Genomic DNA, 12,538 nt, shown 5'->3' with positions numbered 1-12,538 from the left:
AGACTCTTAAAGTGCGTTTTCACCACCAAACACATCAAGGCAGTCCAGGGCAAGAAAATAGTGGTTAGGGAAGACTACACATCAGTGGTTTTTCTGGTTTTTCCGTTCGCCGTCCTGCAGTTCCTCAAGGATGGTGTTTCCTGTCAGACAGTTCATGCTTTATTAACTTGGTAATCATAATATTATTGTAGGGTCTACATTACAAGATAAAGCCCCTTGAGGTGACTGTTGTTGTGATTTGGTGCTGTATAAATAAAACTGAATTGAATACAGAGAAAAAGAACACTCTTCTTGTGACACACTTAAAAGGTTCTGCTTTCGTGTCCCATCCATTTTCATCCACCTCCAAGTCCTTCTTTTGTAAATGCTCAGCTTTCAGTTTCAGTTTCAGTTGCCTTTAAACGTTTGGACACCAGCTTCAGGTTGGTCTCGTGGAGGATCACCTGGGTCAGGTATTTTTCCCGTTTGATTTGTTCTTTAACAGCATACGGGACGTCGGGGATTATGTAGGCCAGGATGAACTTGGTAAAATAAACAATGTGCTGCGAACACACACACACACAAAAAAAGAAGTGAACACTTCCATTGGCATGTTCTTAAATTATCCTTTTCTGACGTGATCGGTTTCTGTTTATTTAGTTTCTACTCACCTCCACAACAATTATAAAAGCCATTTTGGCAGCAATCACATGCCAGTAGAACATGTTGTATTCGTACTGTCTTTGGTGCCCGGGGGGAAACCGATAATCTCGATACCTGTAAGAGAAAAGTTTTCAGTAGTTTTCTTCAAACCCGCACTGATTTGCCATACATTTGTTTCTGTATTTCTCAGCTTTAATCTTTTTTTTATGACTGCAGAATATAATTTGTCTGTGCTTGATTATATGAGTATAAGTCAGGCCACAGCTGCTCTTCATCCTTCTCCACTCTTTGGTTCGAGCTCAACAGTTTTTCAGTCGTTTCTGGAATGTTTTGAAGCTCATTTGTGTTCACACGCTACTAAAGCCTGTCTCGTCAACCTCCAGCATTACTCGGTCCATTCCTCGACTCTGATCTGGACTCTGTCTTTGCCCTGCTGAAACCAAGCCCTGCCCCCATGCTTAATACCAAAATAGCTTTGGTCTGCATTCCTCTCTTGTCCTTAGTCTGTACTCCCTCCCTCAGCTTAGTCATTCTCCTTGCATTTTTCAAGGCTACAGATAAAACTTCTTTTCAGTAAATCTTATAACTGTGATTAAATCAGGTTGTCTTGCACATACTTGCAGGGACTGTTTGCTATTTACTCATCATAACTAACCATATCACAAAGCTCAAGCAATCTCAAGCCGAAAAATGACAATAAATTCACTGTACTCAAATGGCCTCCACAGTTACCAGATCTAAATCCTATAATGCACCTTCATAGTGGAGTTGATCAAATCTGCTGTGTGATGTTCTTATGTCCAAATGGACTAACAAACAAAAGGTTTAAGCCCTTGTCCTTCCAGTCCACCTCGCACTATCTAGAAAGTGTGGAAGCTAATTTTAAATGAAAATGATGATTCAGTCTTTGTACCTGCAAGTGGTTAGGTTGGGAGGCGTGTGGATATATTCATCATCAACTGGGGGAAAATCGTTGGTACTGAATACCGACAGCGAGCTGTTGATGTAGCCCTTCATGGTGTTTTCAGTATTATTGCCGTAGGGGTAAACTGAGAAAGACCAGTAGTAGACCAGCCGTGGGATCATGTCCGACGTGAAAGCAATGATCATGGCCTGTTGAAACAGACAAACATCAGGGCACAAAGTTAATGCAGAAAAAGCAGAAAACTGGTTGTAAAAGTTAAAATGTGAGACTTTTCTTTTTGCACAACATTTTCTTGTATTTTTGACAAACATAGTCATTTTGGGCTGCAGATAATAACTGTGGTACAGTTATAGTAGTTAACTAAACTGAAGGGCTGAGATTGTAATCGCCTGTAAAATGAGTTAAAAAACTAGCGTTTGGGTGTAATTATCAGCTTACATTTGTTACCACAGCCAGGATAGTGATGCCTTGAAGAATGGGCTGCCAGGCTCCTATGTGCTGTGCCTTCTCTGGCACATCACGGCGAAACTGAGTGGTGATTTTCCAAGCATCAACCCGAATTTCTATTATATTGTTGAGCAGAGCCAGGGCCGGAGCCAGAGGGAAGGAGGCCACAAACAGGGTCACAAAGCCAAATTGGATGGCTGTAAGGAACAAGAGTTTTCCCAGTGCACCAGGTATTAATAAAATAATCGATTATTCTGTATATTCAGGTTCTGTTATCAACAACAGCAGCTGCAAATATAACAGACAAAGTGCCAATAATGTATTGCCATCTCACCCATCTCAAGGTATTCGTAGAACAGTCCTAGTTTTGAGCTGGGTTGGAGCTGGTAGTCCTGCTCCCAGCGAGGAATCACTTTCTCCGATGTCACATGGACACAGTGGCGATAAATTAAATTCTTCAACCACCTTGAAAGGATGGAAGAAATGGCGTAAAGTAACAGTAAGTAAGTATCGTTGCCTATTTATCTAGTCGATTTGAACACTGTTGTAAGCGACATATTGTGTTTATTGAGCTAAATCTTTCTGTGAAGTCACGACCTTTGAAAAGAGACATCCCTTTGTCTAAATTGAAAGAGATGCTCATGCCAATTAGCAATTTTCTGTTCATTAGAGGTTTGGCAGCTGTCCAAATGGTTGACTTTTTAGTTCAAGCTTAAAATACGTAACGTAACAGATAAAAATGTAGTTGACATATAGACCACATTAGCTCAAATGGACTGGATTTAATTGAAAAGTTCGTAGAATTGTTGAGGAAAAAGTGGGTCCATTCACTTTTCAAGCAAATGCATGTATACAGTAAAAGGACAGCTTTTTAAAAGATGGCTAGTTAGCGTTCAACCTCATCTCAACAAAAACAGGTCCTAGATTCCGAGTCCTTACGGTATCAAGACCTCCTGGATGTTGTTCCAGATGGCTTTTCCACCCATGATGATTGCCAGCTGAGTCGTCAGCTCAATCAAACAACCACCCGGATCACACTGCAAATCAAAGACACACATTGACAGCCATGGATATCTAGCTATTTACTTGGCTATGTAAACACTTTATGGACTAATAGTACCTCCTCATTTCTGTATTTTCCCAAAAGATAAACAGGCTTTCCTGGATGGCCAACTGCTTTCCCCTTTGCAAAGGCGATGTAGAAACATGAGGAGTAATAGTTGACAAATTGAAAGAGGAACATCTTCAGCGTCAAGCTGTTCTCATAGTCCGTCTTGGTTCGTGGAAGTTCTGTTATTGTGTCGGATATGAAAAGACTGGATTAGGTTATTTTCCATTGAGTAAAGACAGTACAGTTTGATGTTTAACTCACCGAAGTCTGTGATCCAGATGGCGACCCGCTCATATAGAATATTGAGGATCATGATTACAACAAAGCTAATCAGTGATGCTGTGACAGAAGTGGCCATCTGAGGTGTCACATACTCCTTTATTGGCTCAGCAATTGTCAAGTTTGTATTCCTCAGTTCACGAGAAAAAGTAAAGAAGACAGCCAGGCGGTATACAGTGATGGCCACAACAGATGCCAGGATCAACATTATCTAAAGGACAAAATCAGTAAAATAAATAAATAAATAAATAAATAAATAAACAAAACAAAATTATTACAAATTCTTTCTGACAGTCAAGAGATGTGGAGAAAGACAGCTGGAATAGCAGGATGCTTGAAAACATGTGGAGTCAAAGAGGAAACTGTTCCATGTACCCTAACTACTTTTATAGATCAGTACTTCCTGCTCAATATTACATTGGTTAAAATGGACATTTTATTTTTAAGCAAAATTTGTTTTTTTGTGAACTGAAACCATATTATATAAATAATAGTATATAATTATTGTAAAAAGGAAGTAGTAAGTGAAATAGTTCCGTACATATCTTGCTGCAGCAAGAGTCCTGACAGGGACTAGAAAGAGAGAGCATATTTCTCCCGTTTTGGCTTCCCTTCATTGGCTTCCTGTTAAATCCAGAATTGAATTCAAAATCTTGCTCCTCACATACAAGGTGTTAAATAATCAGGCCCCATCTTATCTTAATGACCTTGTAGTGCCATATCACCCTATTAGAGCACTTCGCTCTCACACTGCAGGCCTACTTGTTGTTCCTAGAGTATTTAAAAGTAGAATGGGAGGCAGAGCCTTCAGTTTTCAGGCCTCTCTTCTGTGGAAGCAGCTTCTAGTTTGGATTCGGGAGACAGACACTATCTCTACCTTTAATATTAGGCTTAAAACTTTCCTTTTTGCTAAAGCATATAGTTGGGGCTGGAGCAGGTGACCCAGAATCCTCCCTTAGTTATGCTGCAATAGACGTAGGCTGCCGGGGATTCCCATGATGCATTGAGTTTTTCTTTTCCAGTCACCTTTCTCACTCACTATGTGTTAATAGACCTCTCTGCATTGAATCATACCTGTTATTAACCTCTGTCTCTCTTCCACAGCACGTCTTTATCCTGTTTTCCTTCTCTCACCTCAACCGGTCGCAGCAGATGGCCCCGCCCCTCCCTGAGCCTGGTTCTGCTGGAGGTTTCTTCCTGTTAAAAGTTTTTCCTTCCCACTGTCGCCAAAGTGCTTGGTCATAGGGGGTCATATGATTGTTGGGTTTTCTCTGAATCTATTATTGTACGATCTACTGTACAATATAAAGCGTCTTGAGGCGACTGTTGTTGTGATTTGCCGCTATATAAATAAAATTGAATTGAATTGAATATCAGAACAAAATTAATTGGCTTGTAGAACAAACTTTCACTACAATAATTAATTTTTTTCTTTGTGACTTTATTAGTGTCTCACAGCACTGTGGAAGAATTTTGGCCTGCTCTTCTTTACAACATTGCTTCATTTCATTGAGATATGTGGACATTTGCTTGTTTACAGTTCTGTTCAACTCCCACCACCGCATTTCAATGAGGTCGAGGTCGGACTTTGTCTGGGACATTGTGACACCTTGATTCTTTGGTCCTGTGGTTGCAAAACAAGCCCAAACCATCACCCATCCACCGCCATGCTTCACAGTTGGTATGGGGTGTTTGTGTTGAGATGCTGTGTTTGGTTTTCTCCAAACAATTATCTTGTGGATAATAGCCAAACAGCTCCACTGTAGTCTCATCTTTACAAAAGGGATCGTTACAGAAATCATGTGGTTTGTTCAGATACAACTTTGCAAACCTAAGCTGTGCTGCCATGTTCTTCTTAGGAAGAAGATACTTTCTCCAGGCAACCTTCCCAAACAAGCCATACTCTTTTGTCTTTTCTTTGGCTTTTACTTTTATAGTAGCGCTCTCACTTGCTAAAGAGCAGTTAATAGTGCATTTGACTAGCAGCACTTGGCTATATATTTAACCTCTTAATTCCTATAGAAACAATAAGGTTGTACATAGTTTTTCAAATACTGTTTCTTTGTTTGGCTTACTTTCTGTTAAATAAATAATAATCATTTTAAGGCCTCCTAAGGATTAGACGTTTTTCTTTCCACGCTGTTATGTAAAATAATAAAATTAAAAGAAGGGTATACCTTAAAAGGAGTTTATATATTGTTCTCACTATTCCTGTTGTGTATTTCTTCTTCTTTGTAAAAAAAAAAAAAAAAAGTAGACACAAAAAAGACATTTAATTCATGACTCACCCAGAAAATGACTGTTGTCATTCCTATCGACACACGGACACATCGTCCACAGGCTGTGTATGGCACCTTTTCCTTCACCTAAATAGCAGACATAAATAAAATGAAATTATGAACCTCAGCAACAATATTTGAAGAGGTGAAACTCACTGATGCATTGTAAATGGAGAAAATCAAAACTCAAGCTGAGATTAGCTGGAGAAAAAGTATGTGGGATTTACCCCTGTGATGGGGTTTTTCCTCTCATAGATACATTTGGCTTCATATTCTGGGCGAGGTGGCTCTTCCTGTTCCAGGAACTCCACAGTGTCCCACTCGTACTCCAGCTCTGCCTGGTAGCGCTTCCAGAACTCTAGGAACAAAGTCACTGCACAAAGCGAAACAAACACAGGAAACAACAAGCCAGGCAGTTATAAGAGAAGGAAGCGCAATATAAATAGGGTGTTCTATTGATAATACCAAAGATGATGCAAAAGCAAAGATAATAACAGAAGATAAAATCTGGTAGAAACTGTATCAAACTTACCCCAGACTGACATGAAAACTGCAAACACTAACGTTCCAAAGTTATCAAATATGCAAAGATTCTAAAAAAAGAGAGAAAGAGATAAAATTTCAATGGCAGCTGCAGCTGTGTCACAAAGTAAAACAGCAGCCACACATTTCACTATGCAAATCTGGCAATAGTGCTACCTACTGTGAGGTGAGCGCTGTGCTGCAAAGTATACTGAGCAACATTAAAGACAGGAAAAGATGCATTCAAATACAATAAAACAGAACTCACTTTCGAAGTGTTACAGGTGCTGTTTAATGTCCAGTATTGGCACGTGTCACACTGTGGACACATGACTATTTTCCCCCCAATATCAGGGTCGCACACTTCTTTGCTGCAGCATTTCAAAGACACAAGACAGACCATTAAAGAGCTTTTAAAAAAAAAAATATTTAGAATAATTAAACAGAAATAAATTGTTTGTAGTACCTCCAGGTGCTGGTGTCCCGGGTATAGTACCCGTAGATGAAACAGCCGATCCCAACAACAGCAGCCCAAGTGAGCATTCTCGTGTAGAAACCCAACCAGGCAAAGTAGATGCCAATCTTCTCCCCGTAGTAGTTCCTGTCAATAAAAATAATTAGAGTTATTAATAATTACTACTAATTTTTCTTGAACAAACAGAGAAGACAATTTTTTATGCACAGAAAAAAGATTTACCGTATGAGGTCCAGCGGTTGGATCTTGTAGAAGCTTTTGGGATGAGCCCATTCTTCATAGAGCAGGTATCTTTCATTGGGACACTCTGGTTCTTGGGACTTGACATTGAACCGACACTGACATGACGAGCAGTGAAGCCATTAACATAACATAGTACAGCTTTGCTAAACAAGACAATACGCAGTATGCAAAATAAAGCAGAAAATATTGTGGCTTACATCGTGGATGGGATAGGCCGCTTTGTAAACTCCACTGTCCAGCAGTTTGGTGATGCCAAACTTCTTTATGTTGCTTCGTATGTCATAGGGGGCTCGGCTCAGGATGTAATACGCCTAAGAAAAGAGAAAGAGTCAAAAAGTTATCATTCTACTATTTTATAATACATTGATTTTTTTCTTCATAGACAAAACCATCTCTGTCAATCTAAAAGGAGCTCTTGACTTTTTCAAATCAAATAAAAAACTATAAGATAATTATATAATTTCTAACAACGGATATTTGTTATTTTATTTAAATGAGTGTCTCAAGTGTTCTAGGTTTGGAATCATCACTTTGGGAAAAAAAAACTAATGAGGAAATTGTCCAATTGCATGCAGTTCTTTCCATACTGCAGTTGGGGGAAAAAACTGGATTCGACAGAGCACCCTGCGTCTCTGACCTCTTTGCATTTAATCATTAGTTATTGTATATCTCTGGCTCTCTTCCACAGTGTGTGTCTTTTGTCTTTTTTCCCTCCTCTAACCCCCAACCAGCAGATGACTCCTCCTGCTTGAGCCTGGAGGTTTCTTCCTGTTAAAAGGGAGTTTTTCATTCCCACTGTCGTCAAGTGCTTGCTCAAAGGAGGTCATCTGATTGTTGGGGTTTCTCTGTATTATTGTAGGGTCTTTACCTTACAATATAAAGTTCCCTGAGGCAACTGCTGTTGTGATTTGGTGCAATATAAATTCAGTTTAACCAGAGCAGATCACCTTCCTCCACCTCTACTCCAACATCCTCCTCTGTCACACAAACCCTCTGCATGTCCTTCTTCTCTATGGTCTTGCTCTTTTCCTCCTGCTTCCCAGCTCCATCTTCAACTTTGAACAATGTGTCCACTATCCCTCCAAATGCAGAAACCACCTTCCTCTCTAGTTTTGTCTCCAAACTGTTCAAACTGTTGTCTATTTGACATACTCATTTCTAATCCTGACCATTCTGGTCACTCCAATGAAAATCTGAACATCTTTAACTCTGTTACCTCCAGCTCCACCTCCTGTATTTTTGGAAGTGCCATAGTCTTCAAACCATACATCATATCATCTTGTAAATCTTCCTTTTCACTCTTGCTGCTGTGCTTCTATCACAAATCACCCCTGACACTCTTCTTCACTTGCCTTGTGCACTGCCTGTTGCCTTGGATGCTTGAACCCAGGTATTTAAATTCATGTACATTTAATATCTGCACTCTTTAAACTTTAACATTTCCACCCGTCTCTTTCTCAGTCGCACATGCATTCAGTCTTGGCTCTACTGATCCCTTGTATCCGGTGCGGTGCATACCTCCACCTCTCCAGAGTCTCTTCCACCTGTTTCCTTACATACCACTTCAAAATAAATTGTTATGACAGCAAACCATTACTAAATCATTCACCTAGGAGCATAAAAGTTTTTGTTCTTGGTCCAAACTTGTATTTTCCAGTCCTGCTAACTTTTTCTCCACTATTTTAATGTGTGATTTGTGAAAGTATACGCAATATGTTGTACATAAGACTTAAACCAGAAATTCATGGAAAAAGTTAAGTTAAGTTTTAAGATGATTATTATTTCAAATATAGTTCCTTTAAAATTAAGGCATTTTAAGGTTGTCTGTGAACCCTGACTTTAGTGATTTTAACATGAAATCCATAAATCCATTGACATATTTATGTGTAGGGAGAGTTGCAGGCAGCCTGAACTTATGGCAGCTACATGGAACCACCTACCATCCTGCTCCTCATCGATGGAGTGAAGAAGAGATCTTTGTCCTTGATACAGAAGAGATCTTGTCGATCCTTCTCAAAGGGGGCGGTGAAGAACTCGGACTCCTTACTGATCAGTTTCTCATCGGGATAGAAGTGCTTGGTGATGCAGGAGAAAAAGCGCAACGGGGAGGGGCGGGCCGGCATGTCGTTGGGCTGTATGGGAAGCTTGATATGCAGGACCTCGGCATAGGTGCACAGCACATCCCATGGCATGTGAACTTTCAAAAACACGAGTTTTTCATCTAAAACCTGCAAACAAAGAGAGAATTCAGTTAAAGTAAGAGATACGGGGACAGAAACAATAACTTCCAGGCAAGGACATCCACTTACAGATTGTGTAGCCTCCAACTCCATGCCCATCTTCATCAGGCTGGCCTCAAAGTATTCTCGCCGTCTCTAAAGAATAAGACAATAAAAAAATAAATAACAAATGCAAATTAATCGCTGGATACAGCAGATACTTTCATGGCCCCTTTAGTTGACTGATTTATGTATTTATTATTCAAAAAGATGTACTAAAAACTCGATATAATACTGTAATACTGCATCATGTTGCTCTCCTGGTGCAGGAACTGCGCTCTGTCTTCGGTGTATTCATTTGGTGAATAATTTGAGATCGCTAAATTGTCACATTCAGCACCTCGTGGACACTTTCAAGGAACTGTTAACAAAGCAAAGCTAAAAAATAGCTTCAGTCTTTATTATTGCTAACTTTGTTAGCAGAAAGATTACTCATTGAGAAACAGGAAATACCACAATTGCATGCGATGTATATAGACAATCATAATAATTCCATTTAACCAACAACATGTGAAAGAACCACGCCTTCCCAGCAGTCAGAGCAGAATAAGGTTAAGCAACCTGTGTTTGACCGAAGTTATGCTCTGGAACAACAAAGTTAATCGAGTGACTTTTAGAGACTCTCCTCTTGCTGGATTTCTTATGAATATAATGTTTCCTCAGTTCTAACAGACTTAGGAAATTTCATTTCCTGTCATGTGCTAAACAAGGGATCAAAATAGGGAAGATATCAAGATATGCTACAGATTCCAAACAGGAAAGCTCCCAGTAAGCTGCTACAGAGCTAAAGGGATGACTAGACAAATGTTAAAGGGAGACAATAAATGCAAGGAGTAATGTAGCAAGTGGAAACAAGGGAAGTAGAACTAAACATAAAGTGCAAGTGACAAGACTATCAAAAGGAAAGAGGAAGCAACTAAACACAGAGACAATGACCCTGACATCTGAACCTGACACAGAAGGGAAAGGCTAAAAAAAACCCTCGAGACCAAACCAAACAACCTAAAGCAGAATAGTAACTGAAATCAGCATTAACGGAAACACAGAACTCAAGATATTCAGGAACGAGTCAATCAAGAATAAACAGTCAAACTAAGAAACAAACGTAACATTAACGAATAGAGAGGAAATCTCTAGTCCGCAAACTGAGTTCAAAGCCCAGGACTGTGATACTTCCAGTAACTTTATAGGCAAATCTTTTCCAAGGAACTCAGTAAAACTGGCTGATCGGCTTTTACGGACTTGGAGCTGGGTTGCAGCTGTCTACACCCACTGCCTGTATTTATTCACAGCTCTCATCTCAATCAAGTGGAAAACATGTGGCACTTCTTTTCTAACAACAGCATATTCATTTCCAAGCATTATATTATATACAAACCTGACTGTAAACCTGTTGTGAAAGAGGACAAACAAGCCTGGATATGCCAGTTCATCCTTCAGTCTAATACTAATAACAGAAACCAGACCAGGAAGAGTTGGTCTTCTTTCTTTCTATTTTTCCTTTCCTCAGTTACAAACCAACTGACTTTGTTTTGTGGCAGTTTAACATTTTTGCACCACAAAATCTAAAAACATAAATTAAAAATTACTCATGGCCAAACAGATCTGTTCTGATGATGAACTTTGAGCATCTAATTGAAAAAATGATGCTCTTCATTAGCTCTCTCAAGGAATATAGCCAGGAGCACCTCACAGTCAGAATCTAATGCTTCATATCCTGGATAATTAATATTTACAGACAGAGGGGAATAATGTGAAGCCACAGACTGACAGACTAATCCAAGTGCAAACAAAAACTCCATTTACAAATAAGAAACAGACTCTGCCATTTGTATGAGTAATACATTAAACACTGAGGAAAATTTTGGCTATATACATTCATGCCTGCATGCACTCTGTGTATACGTTATGATGTTAGATTATTCTATTAAAAGAATGTTGTTATATAACTCATTAGGACAAATAAAATGCAGTCAGATCTTAAAGTTAAAATGAAGGCATTCAGATAAAACCCATTGGGAATCGAACCAGAGAGTCACTGGTGAAAAGAATTAGACGCTCAGAGATCAAATGTCAATACTAACACTCTAAAGCTAACATCATAACTACTCTCCATGGATTCTGAATGCTGGCATAGCCGGCTGTTTGCAGTCCCCGAGCCTTTAACACCACTGATCACACCGGTCTTATATGACAGGTTGTTGAACTAGGTTGGCATCACTTTTCTTAAATGGTTTTCATTATATTCTGATAGCTAAAAATCATTAATAGCTAAATATTCTCACTAGAAGCGCTTTGGTCCAACTCTCCAACTATCTGCTCCTCTCCTGGCCATCTACTTAAGAGCTTTAAAGGCATCTCATATGTTACTATGTTGACGATGACATCCTTAACATTACCATTAACAGTTGGATATCTTTAAATGTCCTCCATTGCAATTCTTTTTCACCCGGACAGCTTCTTGAAGGTCAGTAATCACACTGACATAACAGCTAGGCTTGCCCGCACTCACACGTCACCTCTATTCTTGCTTCCCTTCACCAGCTTCCAGTGAAATTTAAAACGGATTTTATCATTTTATTAATGGGATATAAAGACCCGTATATCCAGGCTCCCACATACATACCAGAAACCACCGTGTTTTACAAAGAACTATGCAAATTAAGCTTTTTATTACTATAATGTCATCTCTCTGCTATGCACTATTTACTCCACTTCGCACCGTTTGCAGTACACCCAGTACCTTTGGATTTAATGGCATGGTGCGTTTTACTAAAATGCTCAATAAGGTTAAAAGAAAAACAAGCTTACCTTGCGTCTCTGGAACACATGCCTCTTCTCATATTCCTTTTTGTCCTCATCTTCATACGCCAGGACAAAGTCAATCCTCCTAACACCATCATTGAAGAACAGGGAGTCTGGTTTGTCATTAAACTCTACCTGAGGGGAAAAACAAGGCTCACTGGGTAAATCTACAGGATGAAACTCATACTCCTCTTCCTCCATAATGTCATACTTGTTGAACATAATCACAAGTAAATGTCCAGCTTGGAGACAGTCGCAGCAGAAACAATGTTAACGCTGACCTGGACCTGCCTATTCAACTTGTAACGTAGGTCAACAAACACTGTAACGCCCTGCTCTCCTCTCCCTCCCCCTCTCTCACCACACAGTCCGACCCACTAAGTTTCAGTAAAGCTCATAATATTATGTTAGGGGTTTAATGTTACTTCATTGTCTGTTGACTCACCTCTTGTGCTTTAATTACGTTTCCTCCTTCTTTGATAGAGTGATAAGTTGGTAAAAACTCCTCTGGGTATACTGCAAAAAAAAAAA

At 39.5% G+C, this 12,538-nt stretch overlaps 1 protein-coding gene across 1 annotated transcript in view; it reads right to left on the bottom strand.

Moving 5' to 3' along the window:
* Window positions 1-231: 231 nt before the first annotated feature.
* Window positions 232-12,538, bottom strand: part of ano6 (anoctamin 6) — a 20,317-nt gene continuing 8,010 nt past the window's right edge. The window contains exons 2-20 of the mRNA XM_005725281.1: window positions 12,453-12,523; window positions 12,014-12,142; window positions 9,233-9,298; window positions 8,864-9,151; window positions 7,121-7,234; window positions 6,903-7,018; window positions 6,672-6,806; window positions 6,474-6,576; window positions 6,216-6,276; window positions 5,911-6,056; window positions 5,693-5,770; window positions 3,387-3,615; window positions 3,135-3,304; window positions 2,954-3,051; window positions 2,349-2,479; window positions 2,006-2,211; window positions 1,556-1,755; window positions 651-756; window positions 232-542 (exon numbers count right to left, since the gene is read on the bottom strand). Coding sequence (XP_005725338.1) covers window positions 369-542; window positions 651-756; window positions 1,556-1,755; window positions 2,006-2,211; window positions 2,349-2,479; window positions 2,954-3,051; window positions 3,135-3,304; window positions 3,387-3,615; window positions 5,693-5,770; window positions 5,911-6,056; window positions 6,216-6,276; window positions 6,474-6,576; window positions 6,672-6,806; window positions 6,903-7,018; window positions 7,121-7,234; window positions 8,864-9,151; window positions 9,233-9,298; window positions 12,014-12,142; window positions 12,453-12,523 — 2,621 coding nt within the window. The 3' untranslated portion in view covers window positions 232-368. The remainder of the gene's footprint in view (window positions 543-650; window positions 757-1,555; window positions 1,756-2,005; window positions 2,212-2,348; window positions 2,480-2,953; window positions 3,052-3,134; window positions 3,305-3,386; window positions 3,616-5,692; window positions 5,771-5,910; window positions 6,057-6,215; window positions 6,277-6,473; window positions 6,577-6,671; window positions 6,807-6,902; window positions 7,019-7,120; window positions 7,235-8,863; window positions 9,152-9,232; window positions 9,299-12,013; window positions 12,143-12,452; window positions 12,524-12,538) is intronic.

This window comes from Pundamilia nyererei, unplaced genomic scaffold (genome assembly GCF_000239375.1).
Source record: "Pundamilia nyererei isolate P.nyererei 1_Seehausen unplaced genomic scaffold, PunNye1.0 scaffold00014, whole genome shotgun sequence".
Classification (NCBI taxonomy): Eukaryota; Metazoa; Chordata; class Actinopteri; order Cichliformes; family Cichlidae; genus Pundamilia; species Pundamilia nyererei.
This window is presented reverse-complemented; position numbering and strand designations above follow the sequence as displayed.